The sequence below is a fragment of the Bison bison genome, unplaced genomic scaffold (assembly GCF_000754665.1).
Source record: "Bison bison bison isolate TAMUID 2011002044 unplaced genomic scaffold, Bison_UMD1.0 scf7180017864148, whole genome shotgun sequence".
Taxonomy (NCBI): domain Eukaryota; kingdom Metazoa; phylum Chordata; class Mammalia; order Artiodactyla; family Bovidae; genus Bison; species Bison bison.
Window position 1 is genome coordinate 8,949,446 of NW_011494720.1, and position 11,999 is coordinate 8,961,444.

At 54.8% G+C, this 11,999-nt stretch overlaps 1 protein-coding gene across 1 annotated transcript in view; it reads left to right on the forward strand.

Annotated features, from left to right (window-relative positions):
• Positions 1-10,674, forward strand: part of PNLDC1 (poly(A)-specific ribonuclease (PARN)-like domain containing 1) — a 23,551-nt gene extending 12,877 nt beyond the window's left edge. The window contains 8 exon segments of the mRNA XM_010840889.1: positions 3,481-3,545; positions 3,948-4,001; positions 4,202-4,244; positions 5,697-5,796; positions 6,189-6,364; positions 6,448-6,489; positions 6,491-6,544; positions 8,654-10,674. Coding sequence (XP_010839191.1) covers positions 3,481-3,545; positions 3,948-4,001; positions 4,202-4,244; positions 5,697-5,796; positions 6,189-6,364; positions 6,448-6,489; positions 6,491-6,544; positions 8,654-8,717 — 598 coding nt within the window. The 3' untranslated portion in view covers positions 8,718-10,674.
• Positions 10,675-11,999: the final 1,325 nt, after the last annotated feature.

Consider the following 11,999-nt stretch of genomic DNA (forward strand, 5'->3'; position numbering starts at 1 on the left):
GCCCCCATGAACCATGGTGCTTTCTGTTTGGCCAGGGTTTTATTTCTCTTGTGATCTGTTTGATTGTTGGAGTGATAAGCTCCATGGGAACAGGTTTTATTCTTCCTTTGCACTCTTTCCTTTGGGCCTAAACAGTGCGAGGCACAGTAGGTGCACATTAAACTTCTGAGCTACTGAATGAACCTGGTACCTGGTCAAGTTCCTGATCTTCCCACGGGAATAGCAGTCCAGTTTTCCCTCATGCCTGGCCATACCGCGGACATGTGCCGGTGGGAACGTGTTGTCTGCAAGGAGGAGGCTGGGGTCTGCTCTGCCGGCTCCTCCCTCCCCAGCTGGTGTCTTTCCCCATCCTTCACCAGCTCCCGGAGCTTGCTCAGCCCAAGTCCATTGAGTCAGTGATGCCATCCAACCATCTCATCCTCTATCATCCCCTTCTCCTCCTGCCCTCAATCTTTCCCAGCATCAGGGTCTTTTCCAGTGAGTTGGTTCTTTGCATCAGGTGGCCAAAGTATTGGAGCTTCAGCTTCAGCATCAGTCCTTCCAATGAACATTCAGGACTGATTTCCTTTAGGATGGACAGGTTGGATCTCCTAGCAGTCCAAGGGATTCTCAAGAGTCTTCTCCAACACCACAACTCAAAAGCATTAATTCTTCAGCGCCCAGCTTTCTTTATGATCCAGCTCTCACATCCGTACATGACTACTGGAAAAGCCATAGTTGACTAGACGGACCTTTGTCGGCCAAGTAATGTCTCTGCTTTTTAATACTCTGCCTAGGTTTGGGGCGCGGAGGGTGGCTGGGGGCAGTTGCAGGTGGGACCTCTTAGGGAAGAAGCTGTCTCTGTTGGTCACCGTCGTCCAGCCACGGCCATGAGTGCCTGGCCCGGTCCCCAGTGGCCTCTTACGAGTTTCCAGGAGGTGCTCTTTCCTCTACTCACAGCATCACTTACTTGCGATGTGACAGTGTCCTCTGGCCTCTTATGCTTCATCTTTTTTTCCTTTCTCACACGGACCTCCTGGTCCTTGTGAAGCCAGAGGCGGGAATCTTTCAGCGTCCCCTCCTCGCCTGCAGACGCGTCTGCGGTGTTGTCACCTTCAGCACCCTCTCTCCCTTCACATCGGATCCCCTCCAGTGTCCTGCAGGGCAGGAAGGGCTGTCCTCCCACGGCCTGCCCGCCCTCCTGGCCCCACCCCTTCCCTCCTCGCCTCGCCCTCCGTGACACCCCTCCACCCACCCCCCCGCCTTACCTCGCCCCTTCCCTCATCGGCCCCTCCCCCTCCCTCCTGGGCCCCCACCCCTTCCCTCCTCACCCCCGTCCCCCGCCCTCCTCACCCTCACCGCCTGCAAAGTCCCAGCCCCTCCCTCTGTCTGTTCCTCGGCTTCAGCATCCCTTCTTCTAGCTCAGAAAGCATGACGCTCTCCTTGGTCCCCACCCCTCCACCGCGGTCCTTGTCCTTCTTGTTACAGCAAGTCTGTTCAGAGGCCCCGCCTCCGCCCTGGTGCCCTGAGGCCAGTTGTCTTCTCTCCACGGCACTCTGTTTCCCCATCTGGTGGGAGGATGCACAGAGGCGTTTGGACCAGGGCGTGGCAGGGGTGGGGGGGGGCGGGTAAGGGGAACCCCTCGCTGGCATCTGACGCAGTGGGCACCCCTCCCGCTTCCCTTCAGTTGAGCCCTCTCCTGGATCTCTTATTTTATGGTGAGGGTTTTCCTCTCTCTTCTGCGTGCTCCCCTGTGGTCCCTCCACTCTTGAGGGCCCCTCCGCAGCTCTCTTCTTCCTCCTGACCGTGCCCCTGGGTGACTGAGTCCACCTCGTCAGCCTCAGCAACCGCTTCTGTCCCACCGGGGCTCCAGACTCCTGCTTGCTGTCCTTGGTGGTTCCTGCCCCAGGAGGCCTGCAGGCACCTTCTCGGCCCCCCTGCCCCCCGTCCATCCGTCAAGCCTGCTGCTGTCGAGTTGCTGCAGCAACTTCTGCCGCCCCAGCGCCGGGCTGACAGCATCTGTGCGGGCGCTTAAACCCCAGCTTTGCGGCTCGCTGGCTTTGTGCGTGAGCTTGAGAACGGCTTAACCTCTGCATGCCTCAGTGTTACCACCTGAAGAGAGGGGGTCATTGCACAGAACACCCACGCTGGCCCTGAGGGTTACACGAGCTCGCACGTGGGAGGGGAGCTGGGGCGTGCCCTGCGTGTCGTCGACATTTAGCGGGACGTCCCCTGCCGGGCAGATCCACGGCCACCTTGCGGCCCAGGCACATGCCGCTTAACAGATGAGGAAGCGGCGTCACAGCTAGTAAGCGGATAGGGAGGCGCCAGTAGATTTTGTTGGGAATCAAATGAAGGGAAGATTTCCCTGTTGAGGGCTGCCCTCGTTCACCCACGTGCCAGGACCGAGCCCTGGAACTCATCCCAGAGCCGGACTTCCTGTATCTTCTAGTCTAGTCCTGTGAGTTTTACTCCCCGAACGTCCTACACTCTGTTCCTTTTTCGGCATCCTCAAGAGTCATTGCTTTCACTCAGGCTTTTACCTTTTATTCCTGTGGTGTCGGGAGCTCCTACCTGGTAGCTGGTTGTCCCTGACCTACTTTATTTCTTGTGCTGAGTGATCACCACTGGAGTGATCTTCTACAACGTGAATTCGACTGGATCCTGTTTCTCTTCTGTGGTTCTTGACGCCCCCATGCATCACCCGAGCTCTTTCCCGAGCCCCTGCTTTCACCGCAGGCTGCGGCCACACTCAGGTTTCGGCGTCACAGGTCGGGGCTCACCCTTTGCGTCGTGTCTCCGCCTGCTCTTCTGTCGGCCCCAACACCTGGTGCCACCCGCTGTCCACTCAGCCCCACTGATTTCCTGGGCTCAAGGCTTCCTGGAAGACCAGCACCGTGGGCACTGCATTCCTCGGGTGCGCTGGACAGTAAAGCCCCAAGGGCAGAGCCGGCCCGGAGTTGGTCCTGGCGCCTTCCTGGGGTCACACGTCTGGTAGATGCTCAGAAAGATGCAGGTGGAGCTTCTCACATTGCTGTTCTTTCCTCTGTCCTGTTGCCAGGTTAATGAGACCCATCTGCCCATGCCTAGATCCCTGGTTTTTGTCTGCTTAAATTTTACATTCTATTAGAAGCACAGTTTGTTGTGATTTAAAAAGAGTCCTTTTTAAATCGCACACTGTGTGTGTGTGTCTGTACACACATGTGCACAGTCACGTCTGACTCATTATGACCCCATGGACTATAGCCCACCAGGTTCCTCCGTCCATGGAATTCTCCAGGCAAGAATACTGGAGTGGGTTGCCATTTCTTTCTCCAGGGGATCTTCCCAACCCAGGGACTGAACCCCCGTTTCTTGTGTCTCCTGCAACCACAGGCAGGTTCTTTCCCAACTTCGCCCCCTAGTCCCAGTACGGAGGGCACTTTTGGTTAACTCGAGAGGGTGAAGGGCACACAGAGGGACCGTTTTCAGCGAACGTTCTTTACCTTTCTTCTCTCCTAGTGACTTGAACCCCACCAAGAACTCTGGGCCGGTGATCATTCACGCCAGCAGGTGTGAGAAGTACGGTAGGTCCCCTGGGCCGGGCTCCCACGTGGTCAGCGTGGCTTTGAGGTGCTGGCGCTCAGGCCAGTCCCCACGTGGAGGTGTGGGGGGGCCAGGTGGGGCTTCTCCAGCGCCCTGTCCATGTTGTAACCCCTCCCTCAAAAGGAGCAGTCCCAGGGGCCGTGAGTCTGTTGGGAAGTCCTCTGCTTCCTGCTTCCATGGGTCCTCTTGCCACCATGTGTGTGAGGGGGACTAGGTCAGGGTGGCATGAAGCTGGGACAAGGGTCATGGTCTCTGGAGGAATAGCCGTGGGTGTGTTGTGTGTGCATGGCCGACGTGGGTGTGTACCTGGGGGACCTGGGGGCGTGCCCTCTCCCAGGCTGCGTTCTAATGGCTGTCCTCGTGCTTCTGGGGAAACCCTGCAGTGGAGACCAAGTACCCCCATGAAGCGGCATACGACGCCTTCCTGTGCGGGTCAGGTGAGCGCCGCCGCCCCCTTCCAAAGTTGGGGGTGGCTTGCGTCTTCTTTGCAATAATCCCCCACTGTCCCTGGGCACCCCCCGCCCCATTTACTTCCAGGTGGGCGGCCCCTTGGAAGTAAAGCCTGAGTTTGCGTATCACGATAAGGTGGGCGGGTGTGCCTTGGTGTCTGTCACGTTGCTAGCTTCTTCTCTTCCAGTTCTGTTGAAAGTGGCGCACCTGCTCCTGTGGAAGGTACACAGGTGAGTGTCGCTCTCATCCTGTGACCGGTCCGTGGTCGGGGGTGAGCCAGGGCCGCGGGGCGCCCACGCTCTCCCAGAGGAGGAGGATGCGTGTTGTGTAAACAACATGGTCATGAGCAGCGGGCAGCTCGCCTCCATGGGTGGCCTTCCCCCCTGACCCCTGGGCTGGTCCCTGCCCTCCTGCCTCTTGTCCCAGCCTTGGGAAAAGTCCCTGTCAGGCCAGGCCGTGGGTGAGGCTCGGGTCCCAGTGCCGTGTGCCCGCTCCATCTGTTACCCTCCTGTTTCCTCATACCGTGTGAATCACAGCGAGCTGAGAAAACAGAGCCGATCCGGGGGCCAGATAATCCGTGCCGGGTTCACAGTCGGGCTGGGGAGAGGGCAGGGGCTTGGACTAAGGCACCTGCAGGGGACGCTCTTAAACCCCAGACGAGTCGGAGCCGCGCGCTCTCAGGGCCTCAGCCTCCCTGCGGGGCCCTGCTCGTGGGCACCAGCTGCACGCGTGCCTCACGCTCAGCAGCACCACCCTTGCCGCACATGTGTGCCCGGTAGGATACAGCATGCCCGGGGCAGGAGCCGAACAAAGTTGTGTTCTCTGGGGCTGACCTAAAAGTTTTCAGACTGTACCCTGTTCATCTGGGTATTGCCTGCACTTGTCCATTTTGGCAGAGGGTACCATACTGGCAACCCACTCCAGTATTCTCACCTGGAGAATCCCATGGGCAGAGGAACCTGGCGTGCCATGGTCCATAGGGTCGCAGAGAGCTGGACATGACTGAAGCGACTAAGCACGCATGCACTGTACATAGAAATAGCCTGTGACACGCCGGTGTGAAGCTTGTAACTTGTGAGATGTTGATAGCTTAAGAAATCCACCCCCTCCCTGCCCCCATCTCTGTCTTCCCTGCACCCTGACAGCGGGGAGCAGTGGAGCCTTTTGGTGCCCTGGTATCTGGGCCTTGCCTCCTTCATTTCTTTTACTCCTCACCACCTAACCACCCTCCTTGGTGTAGAGGGGTTCCGTGGCAGCCCAGGCCCTCCTGACCCCATGGCTCCTACTTTCTCGGACGTGTGGCGGGGGCTGGTGACAGAACCAGGCCGTGGGGGGAGGGACGGTCCTTTGGACAAAGTGGGGGGTGATGCCCTCTCGAGGGGCGACAGAAGGGACCTTCCTCTCATTCTCTGACCTGTGGCTGGTGCTCATCAGCCCAGAGGTGTTCACCGAAGTGTTGCCAGCAGATGGTGACCCCTGGACGCTCCCCCTGGGCTGGGGCTATGCTGAGAGCTCACTGGTTGTGAGGGGGACATCCAGCAACAGGAGCCCTAGAGCTTGCAAGGAGGGGTAGGAGGGTGGTGTCGGGCAGCACAGTCCCGCTGTCCCCAGGCCCCAGCTGCGGCCGAGGGCTGGGCACGGCGCCCGTAGGCTGAGCACCACGGCGTTTTCCGCCCTCGCAGTGCTGTTCCCATCCCCGAGCCCAGCTTCCCGCTCTACCTGGACGTGCTGGCTCCCTACGTGAACCAGGTGAATCTTATCCGAGCTGGGGTCCCCAAAATCGTAAGTAGACTTCACTCTGCCCTTTGTAGGGGAGGGGGACAGGCTCGTGCTAGGATGCAGCATGCTCCTCTGGGCTCTCTAGGGCTTCTGACAGGAGCCAGACTCAGAGTCGAGAAGGGTGCTCACACTGAGCCTGTTATTTTCTTTCTCGTGCTTCCATGCCAGAAGCAAGGTGACCTCGCTTGTTCCTTCTTTCTCTCCCACCACCACCACCCCTGGCAGACAGGGCCTTTCCTAGTTTCTCTTTCAGGATGTTCAAGCTGGGTGGGTGGTCAGTCCGTAGGAGCTGTGGGAAATCTCTTCTCCTCCCTGCCTTCTAGAACAAGCTGGGTGGGTGGTCCGTCCATAGGAGCTGTGGGAAATCTCTTCTGCTTCCCCTCCCTGTCTTCTAGAACTTTGCGGGCCCAGACTCCCCTAGCATCCGCCCCCCCATCCTCATCCTCACCGTCAGGAAGTGGCCTGGGGTCAGCGAGCAGCAGGTCTACCGCGAGTTTCAGAACCTCTGCAAATTTGACGTCAGGAGGCTCACGCGGAGCCAGTTCCTGCTCATGACCAATAAGTTCAAGGAGTAGGTGCCTGGGCTCTCGGCCCGCCCCGCCCCCGGGAGCAGGCCAGGCCCCCGCGTCCCTGACCTCGCCCTTCCCTTGGCAGCACGCGGAGCATCCTGAAGGAGTACAGGTGCCACCCGACACTGCATCTCCCTGTACCGCTACTGGAGACACTCCCCGGACATCAACTGCCTGCTGCAGTAAGTGGCTGGCACGGAGCCTGCCTCGCGGGGCTGGTGGTCCCCGAGCGGGGCGAGTCGACACGGCTTGCTGGCTGGAGTATGTTGTAAAGGGGTCGTAGACCCATAGACCCGTAGAGCACGGTGGACCTCTTTGCGACCCCCATGGACTGTAGCCCACCAGGCTCCTCCATCCATAGGATTTTCCAGGCAAGGGGACTGGAGTGGGTTGCCATTTCCTTCTCCAGGGGATTTTCCCAACCCAAGGGTCAAACCCAGGTCTCCTGCATTGCAGGCAGATGCTTTACCATCTGAGCCACTAAGGAAGCCTCTCCTGTAGGGAATAGCAGATTATTACTCGAGCATCTGCAATGCAGTGGCAACCCACTCCAGTATTCTTGCCTAGAGAATCCTGTGGACGGAGGAGCCTGGTGGGCTGCTGTCCATGGGGTCGCACAGAGTCGGACACGACTGAAGCGACTTAGTATGCATGCATGCATTGGAGAAGGAATGTCAACCCATTCCAGTATTCCTGCCTGGACAATCCCAGGGACAGAGGAACCTGGTGGGCTGCCATCTGTGGGGTCACACAGAGTCGGACACGACTGAAGTGACTTAGCAGTAGCAGCAGCAGCAGCAGCAGCAGACAATGAACAGGTGAATTGCATGGTCTGGTAGGTGATGAAAGAGAAATGAGCAGGGTCAGGAGGCAAGAGCGGTGGCCTGAGGGGAGATTGCTCTTTGAAGGGGAAGATGGGGGCCCTTGTCGAAGACTGGCCAGGAGGGAAAGGGAGTGAGCCAAGCACACGGACAGTAGAGGGACCGGCATCCGTCCAAGCAGAGGGGGTGGTGGAGAGGGGGGCCCTCAAGTGGGGCCTCCTAGTGTTGTCGAGGGGCAACGAGAAGCCACTGAGACAGGACGGAAGGGGCAGGAGGCGAGGCCGCAGAGGCTGGCAGGTCCCAATGGAGCGGAGGGCGCTGGGTGAGGACTGGGCGAAGCTGGGTCTCCATCGATAGTCCTGGCAGAGCAGTGGCGCATCGCTCCTCACTAAGACACTGGGGGACACAGGGCAGGAGTCGTCAGGAAGCCAGGCCACCTGGACACACGGTTCCATTGCAGCTTGTGCCCCTCGGTGACAGAGGGGTGATGGGGGTGGTGGAGCTGGGAGCCGACAGACAGGAGCAAGGTCAAGTTTAAATCCAGGGTCTGGCGCCTGAGCAACTGGGAAGATGGGACTGCTCTTGACTGAGCTTCAAAGGTTTCGGATTCCCGTTAGGGGCCAGATCCACTGAAAACCACGTCGTCATCGTTGTCTATTTGGCATAAAAACTCCTTCTATGTCAACCGCATGGTGGTGGTGGAGTCGCTCAGTCGTGTCCGACTCTTGCAACCCCATAGACTGTAGCCTTCCAGGCTCTTCTGCCCGTGGAATTTTCCAGGTAAGAATACTGCCATGGGTTGCCATTCCCTTCTCTGTGCAAGCCACACCGTTGGCATATAAGTAAGTTCTTTATGTTATAATCCCAAGAAACTATTAGCTGTGGCTTGTGTATGCATTAATACTACTTGTTGTCTGCTTATAAATTAAACTTTTCTTGTTTTGAAGTGAGATGTCTTTTTTTGTAGATGTCATATGATTAAGATATCATATTTGTAGATGTTCCTTTTGAGCATCTACATATATGAAATTTGAGAAACGTTAAATAATATAACCATGGGAAAATAACCTGCAGAGATGGAAGCCTGAGCAAATGTTTCGATAATAGGCAAAGAAACTAGCAAAACAGGCAAGATATTTTGGTGACAACTAAATTTAAATGAAATCTTCATGCAAAATCCCATTAAAATAAATGCTGAAAATTCTGGAGAGAGCAAAAACTCTTGGCTGCTCAGAAGTCCATTTGCCTCTCCTCCTCCAACGTAAGCCACCAGGGAAGATGCCCTCTGCGTCCCAGGGCTGGTCCAGCCTCGAGAAAATGTGGGCTCCGGAGGCACACAGAAAGAACATGCCATCCGGGCAAGCGGAGGTGGGAAGGGAGAGGGGGCGGAGCCCGAGCCAGCCTCACCCGCTGGGTGCAGCCGGGGCCTCCTCGCGGGCCAGGCTGCTGACCCGGGTCCTTGTCTTGCAGAGTCTGCAGCGTCATTACCACCTGGGCCTTCATTGCGTTTCTCCTGGGAGGAGCTGGCCTGTGAGGGCAGTGAGGCCGCCTGCAGCTCCGTCCTGTCTGCACGCGACCCCCGTAGGGCTGTTTGCCTCACATCCTCCGTGCAAGTGGATCGGTACCGTCCCCACAGGGAACTGTGTTCTGGTTTCAACGTGAAAAAGTCTGTAAATATTATCACCGATAAGTCCTTTGTTTGTGGCCCAAACGTTTCTTTCTATAAATGACTGAGGAGAAGTAACATCTCCTGGGCGTTTAAGCTCACGTTCCAGAGCATCTTCTGAACGGACAGCTAGGCATCCAGCGGAGCTGGCCACTGAGCGAGCCAAAGGCTCTGTTATTTCTGGCAGAGAAATCATTAGCCAATCGGTTGACAGGGATCTAGGCCTTAGAAATGGCCTACGTTTTAGTAAAGGAGAAAAGTAAAGCCAAGTGTCCATGTGCACAGGTGTTGATCTGTTTTTATTTATTTTGGGGTTTCTCTTTGGGGTTTTTTGGTTTGTTTGTTTTTTGGGTCAAAAATAGTTTTTACTGAGGAGAAAAGACTCCAGCCTACAAATGTGCTACTTGTAGTTAAAATTTTATATGTTTAAGTTGCAGAATATAGTATTTCATAGGTTAGAACAGAGAACAGTTAATATCAGAATCATGGAAAATGCCATGCAGAACAAGTAAATAGGACATCGTATTGTTAGGTTTGTGTAGCTCAACTCTAGTGAGTGTAAAGGTAGGTTGATTTTCCTTATTCATCTGTTCACTGATTCAGCAAATATTTACTGAACTTCTATGATGCCTAAGATGTTAGAACATGTCTTTTGGATGTTTATGGTAATAGTCATTTAGTTTTTGTTTTTTAATTAGGTTGCCATTTATAAAATCATACACGGCCCCTGATGTTTTGCTAAGAAGCTTCCCCTCGGATAAATAGGGGTAGAGCAGACTACGGTTTTATGGTCCATGTTTGAGATAAACATTATAAACCATAAAGCATTAATACTCACTTTGGAAACAAAGTGACCTGTAGCACAGGTGTGTGCCCCGAAACAGGTAGGATCAGATTCTTTTCTTTCCTCAGCAGTGACGTGCACGTCACTTGGCCTTATCGGGAGCTGTTCTCTGTTGGGGGTTGAACTTGGCTGGGCTGTGTGCTCAGCCTTGAACTTGACTTCATTATTCAGCAAAGCCTTGAGCTCTGTGCAAAAGAGGTTTTTTTCCTCTGTAAAAGCAGAAGTGTTAAGAGATGGCAGTCACCCAGAAGAAGAGTTTGGAAGCTGCCATTCTGGAACTCCCCTGTCGTCCTGGGGTGTGAGTGACACGCTGACTGATGGGCTGCTGTCCCTACAGCCTTCCGGGCAGCTCTTGTGTTCAGACCAGTGAAAGGCTTCCCTCGGTTGGGGGAAGGGGGCTTTGTCCATCTGTCCACACAGCGTCTTAGGGGAATTTTTTTCTTTTTTTAATTTATTTGGCCGCACCAGGTCTTAACTGTGGCATGCAGGGAGTCTTAGTTGGCAGCATGTGGGATATAGTTCTCTGACCAGGGATCGAACCCGGGCACCCTGCATTGATAGCACTGAGTCTTAGCCACTGGACCACCATGGAAGTCCTGGGGGATTTTGTTTTGTTTTTGTCTTCCTATTGGATATTCCTTTGTGTGTGCTGTGGAAAATTCCCACTGTTTATGGGCTTTTGGGACCCTGTCTCATGGATGTGAGCCGTGCAGTCAGTAAGCAAACCTGGGAAGTGAAAACAGATTTCTCAGCTGAGCCTGTGCAGTGGCCATGTTGACCTCCTGGTGTCAGGGCGCTGAGCGCTAAGCTGTCTTAGTTCTGGAGCAAGAGACCCTGTAGTTGTTTTATCGGATGTTACCCATTTGCTCTTTAACTCTTTGTCTCTTCATAAGTTGTTGCGGAGTCCGTGCTAAGGGTGCCCTCACCAGGGCCTCTGTGCTGCAGTCAGCGTCCTGCTGTCCATCCGTCCGTGGGGACCCCGGCTGGCCGCATGGTCTGCTTTCCCTCCTGGAGGAGGCTTTGGTGGTGGGATCTGAGCTGCTCAACCCATGACCTCGATCTGCTTCTGTTTATTAACTTCCCTGAGGATTCTCCACGGGTGCCGCGCTGGAGGTGCCGAGTCCAGGAAGCGCCCTGCTCGTACCACCTCCCACCCTGTGTCCCCAGACAGAGCCTCGGGGGCTTGGGGGGCAGCTCTGGGGCTCCTGCCCCCGCTCTCTCCTCAGCTCAGCTAGTTCTTCATGTCGGTGCATCTTGTGCCGTGCCTTCCCCGTCATCAAAGGAAAGAACCAAAGTGAGAAACAGATAAAGCAGACTCTCCCCTCCAGTCTGTGTGTACATGAGTGTGTGTGTCTCACGTCTTCCATTGTTTGCCTGTCTTGGCTGCGGTGAATAATGCTGCAGGAAACGGTGGGTGTGCATATCTCTCTTTGATAGTTTGTTTTCATTTCCTTTGGATATATACCCAGAGGTGGGACTGCTGGATCATATGGTAGTTTCATTTTTAATTTTTTGAGAAACCTCGATGTCGTCCTCCATAGTGACTGAACCAGTTTACAGTCCCACCAGTCGTGCACATGGGTTGCCTTTTCCCCACAGCTTTGCCAATACTCAACTTGCAACCTGTCGTCGTCTTGATAATAGCCATTCTTACAGATGTGAGTTTATCTCATTGTCTCATTGTGGGTTGGTTTGTTTGATTTTTTTTTTTTTTTTTTGGCTGTGCCACTGGCTTGTAGGGTCTTAGTTCACTGATCAGGGATTGAACCCAGGCCCTGGCGGTGAAAGCGCCAAGTCCTGAACCCCAACCCCTGGACTGACAAGGGGATTCTCTCATTGTGGGTGGTTTTGATTTGCATTTCTCTGACATGGCTCAGTGGTGAAGAACCCACCTGCCATGCAGAAGGTGTAGGTTCAATCCCTGGGTTAGGAAAATCCTCTGGAGAAGGAAATAGCAACCCACTCCCAGTATTCTTGCCTAGGAAATCCTGTGGCCAGAAGACAGAGGTGGGCCACAGTCCACGGGGTCGCAGAGGAGTCCGTCACAACTTGGCGCCACAGCAACAATTAGTGACGCTGAGCTCATGTACCTGTTGGTCATTTGAACGTCTTCGTTGGAAAAATGTCTATTTGGTTTCTCTGCCTGTTTTAAAATTGGACTGTTTGTTTTTTTCTTCATTGAATTATGTCAGTTCTTTATATACTTTGGGGTGTTAACCCCTTATCTGATACAGATTTCCCCCACTCTCTGAAAGCAGAGCTTTCCTATGAAACCTTCTGAAAGCCCCAATGGAGCAAAGTGAAGA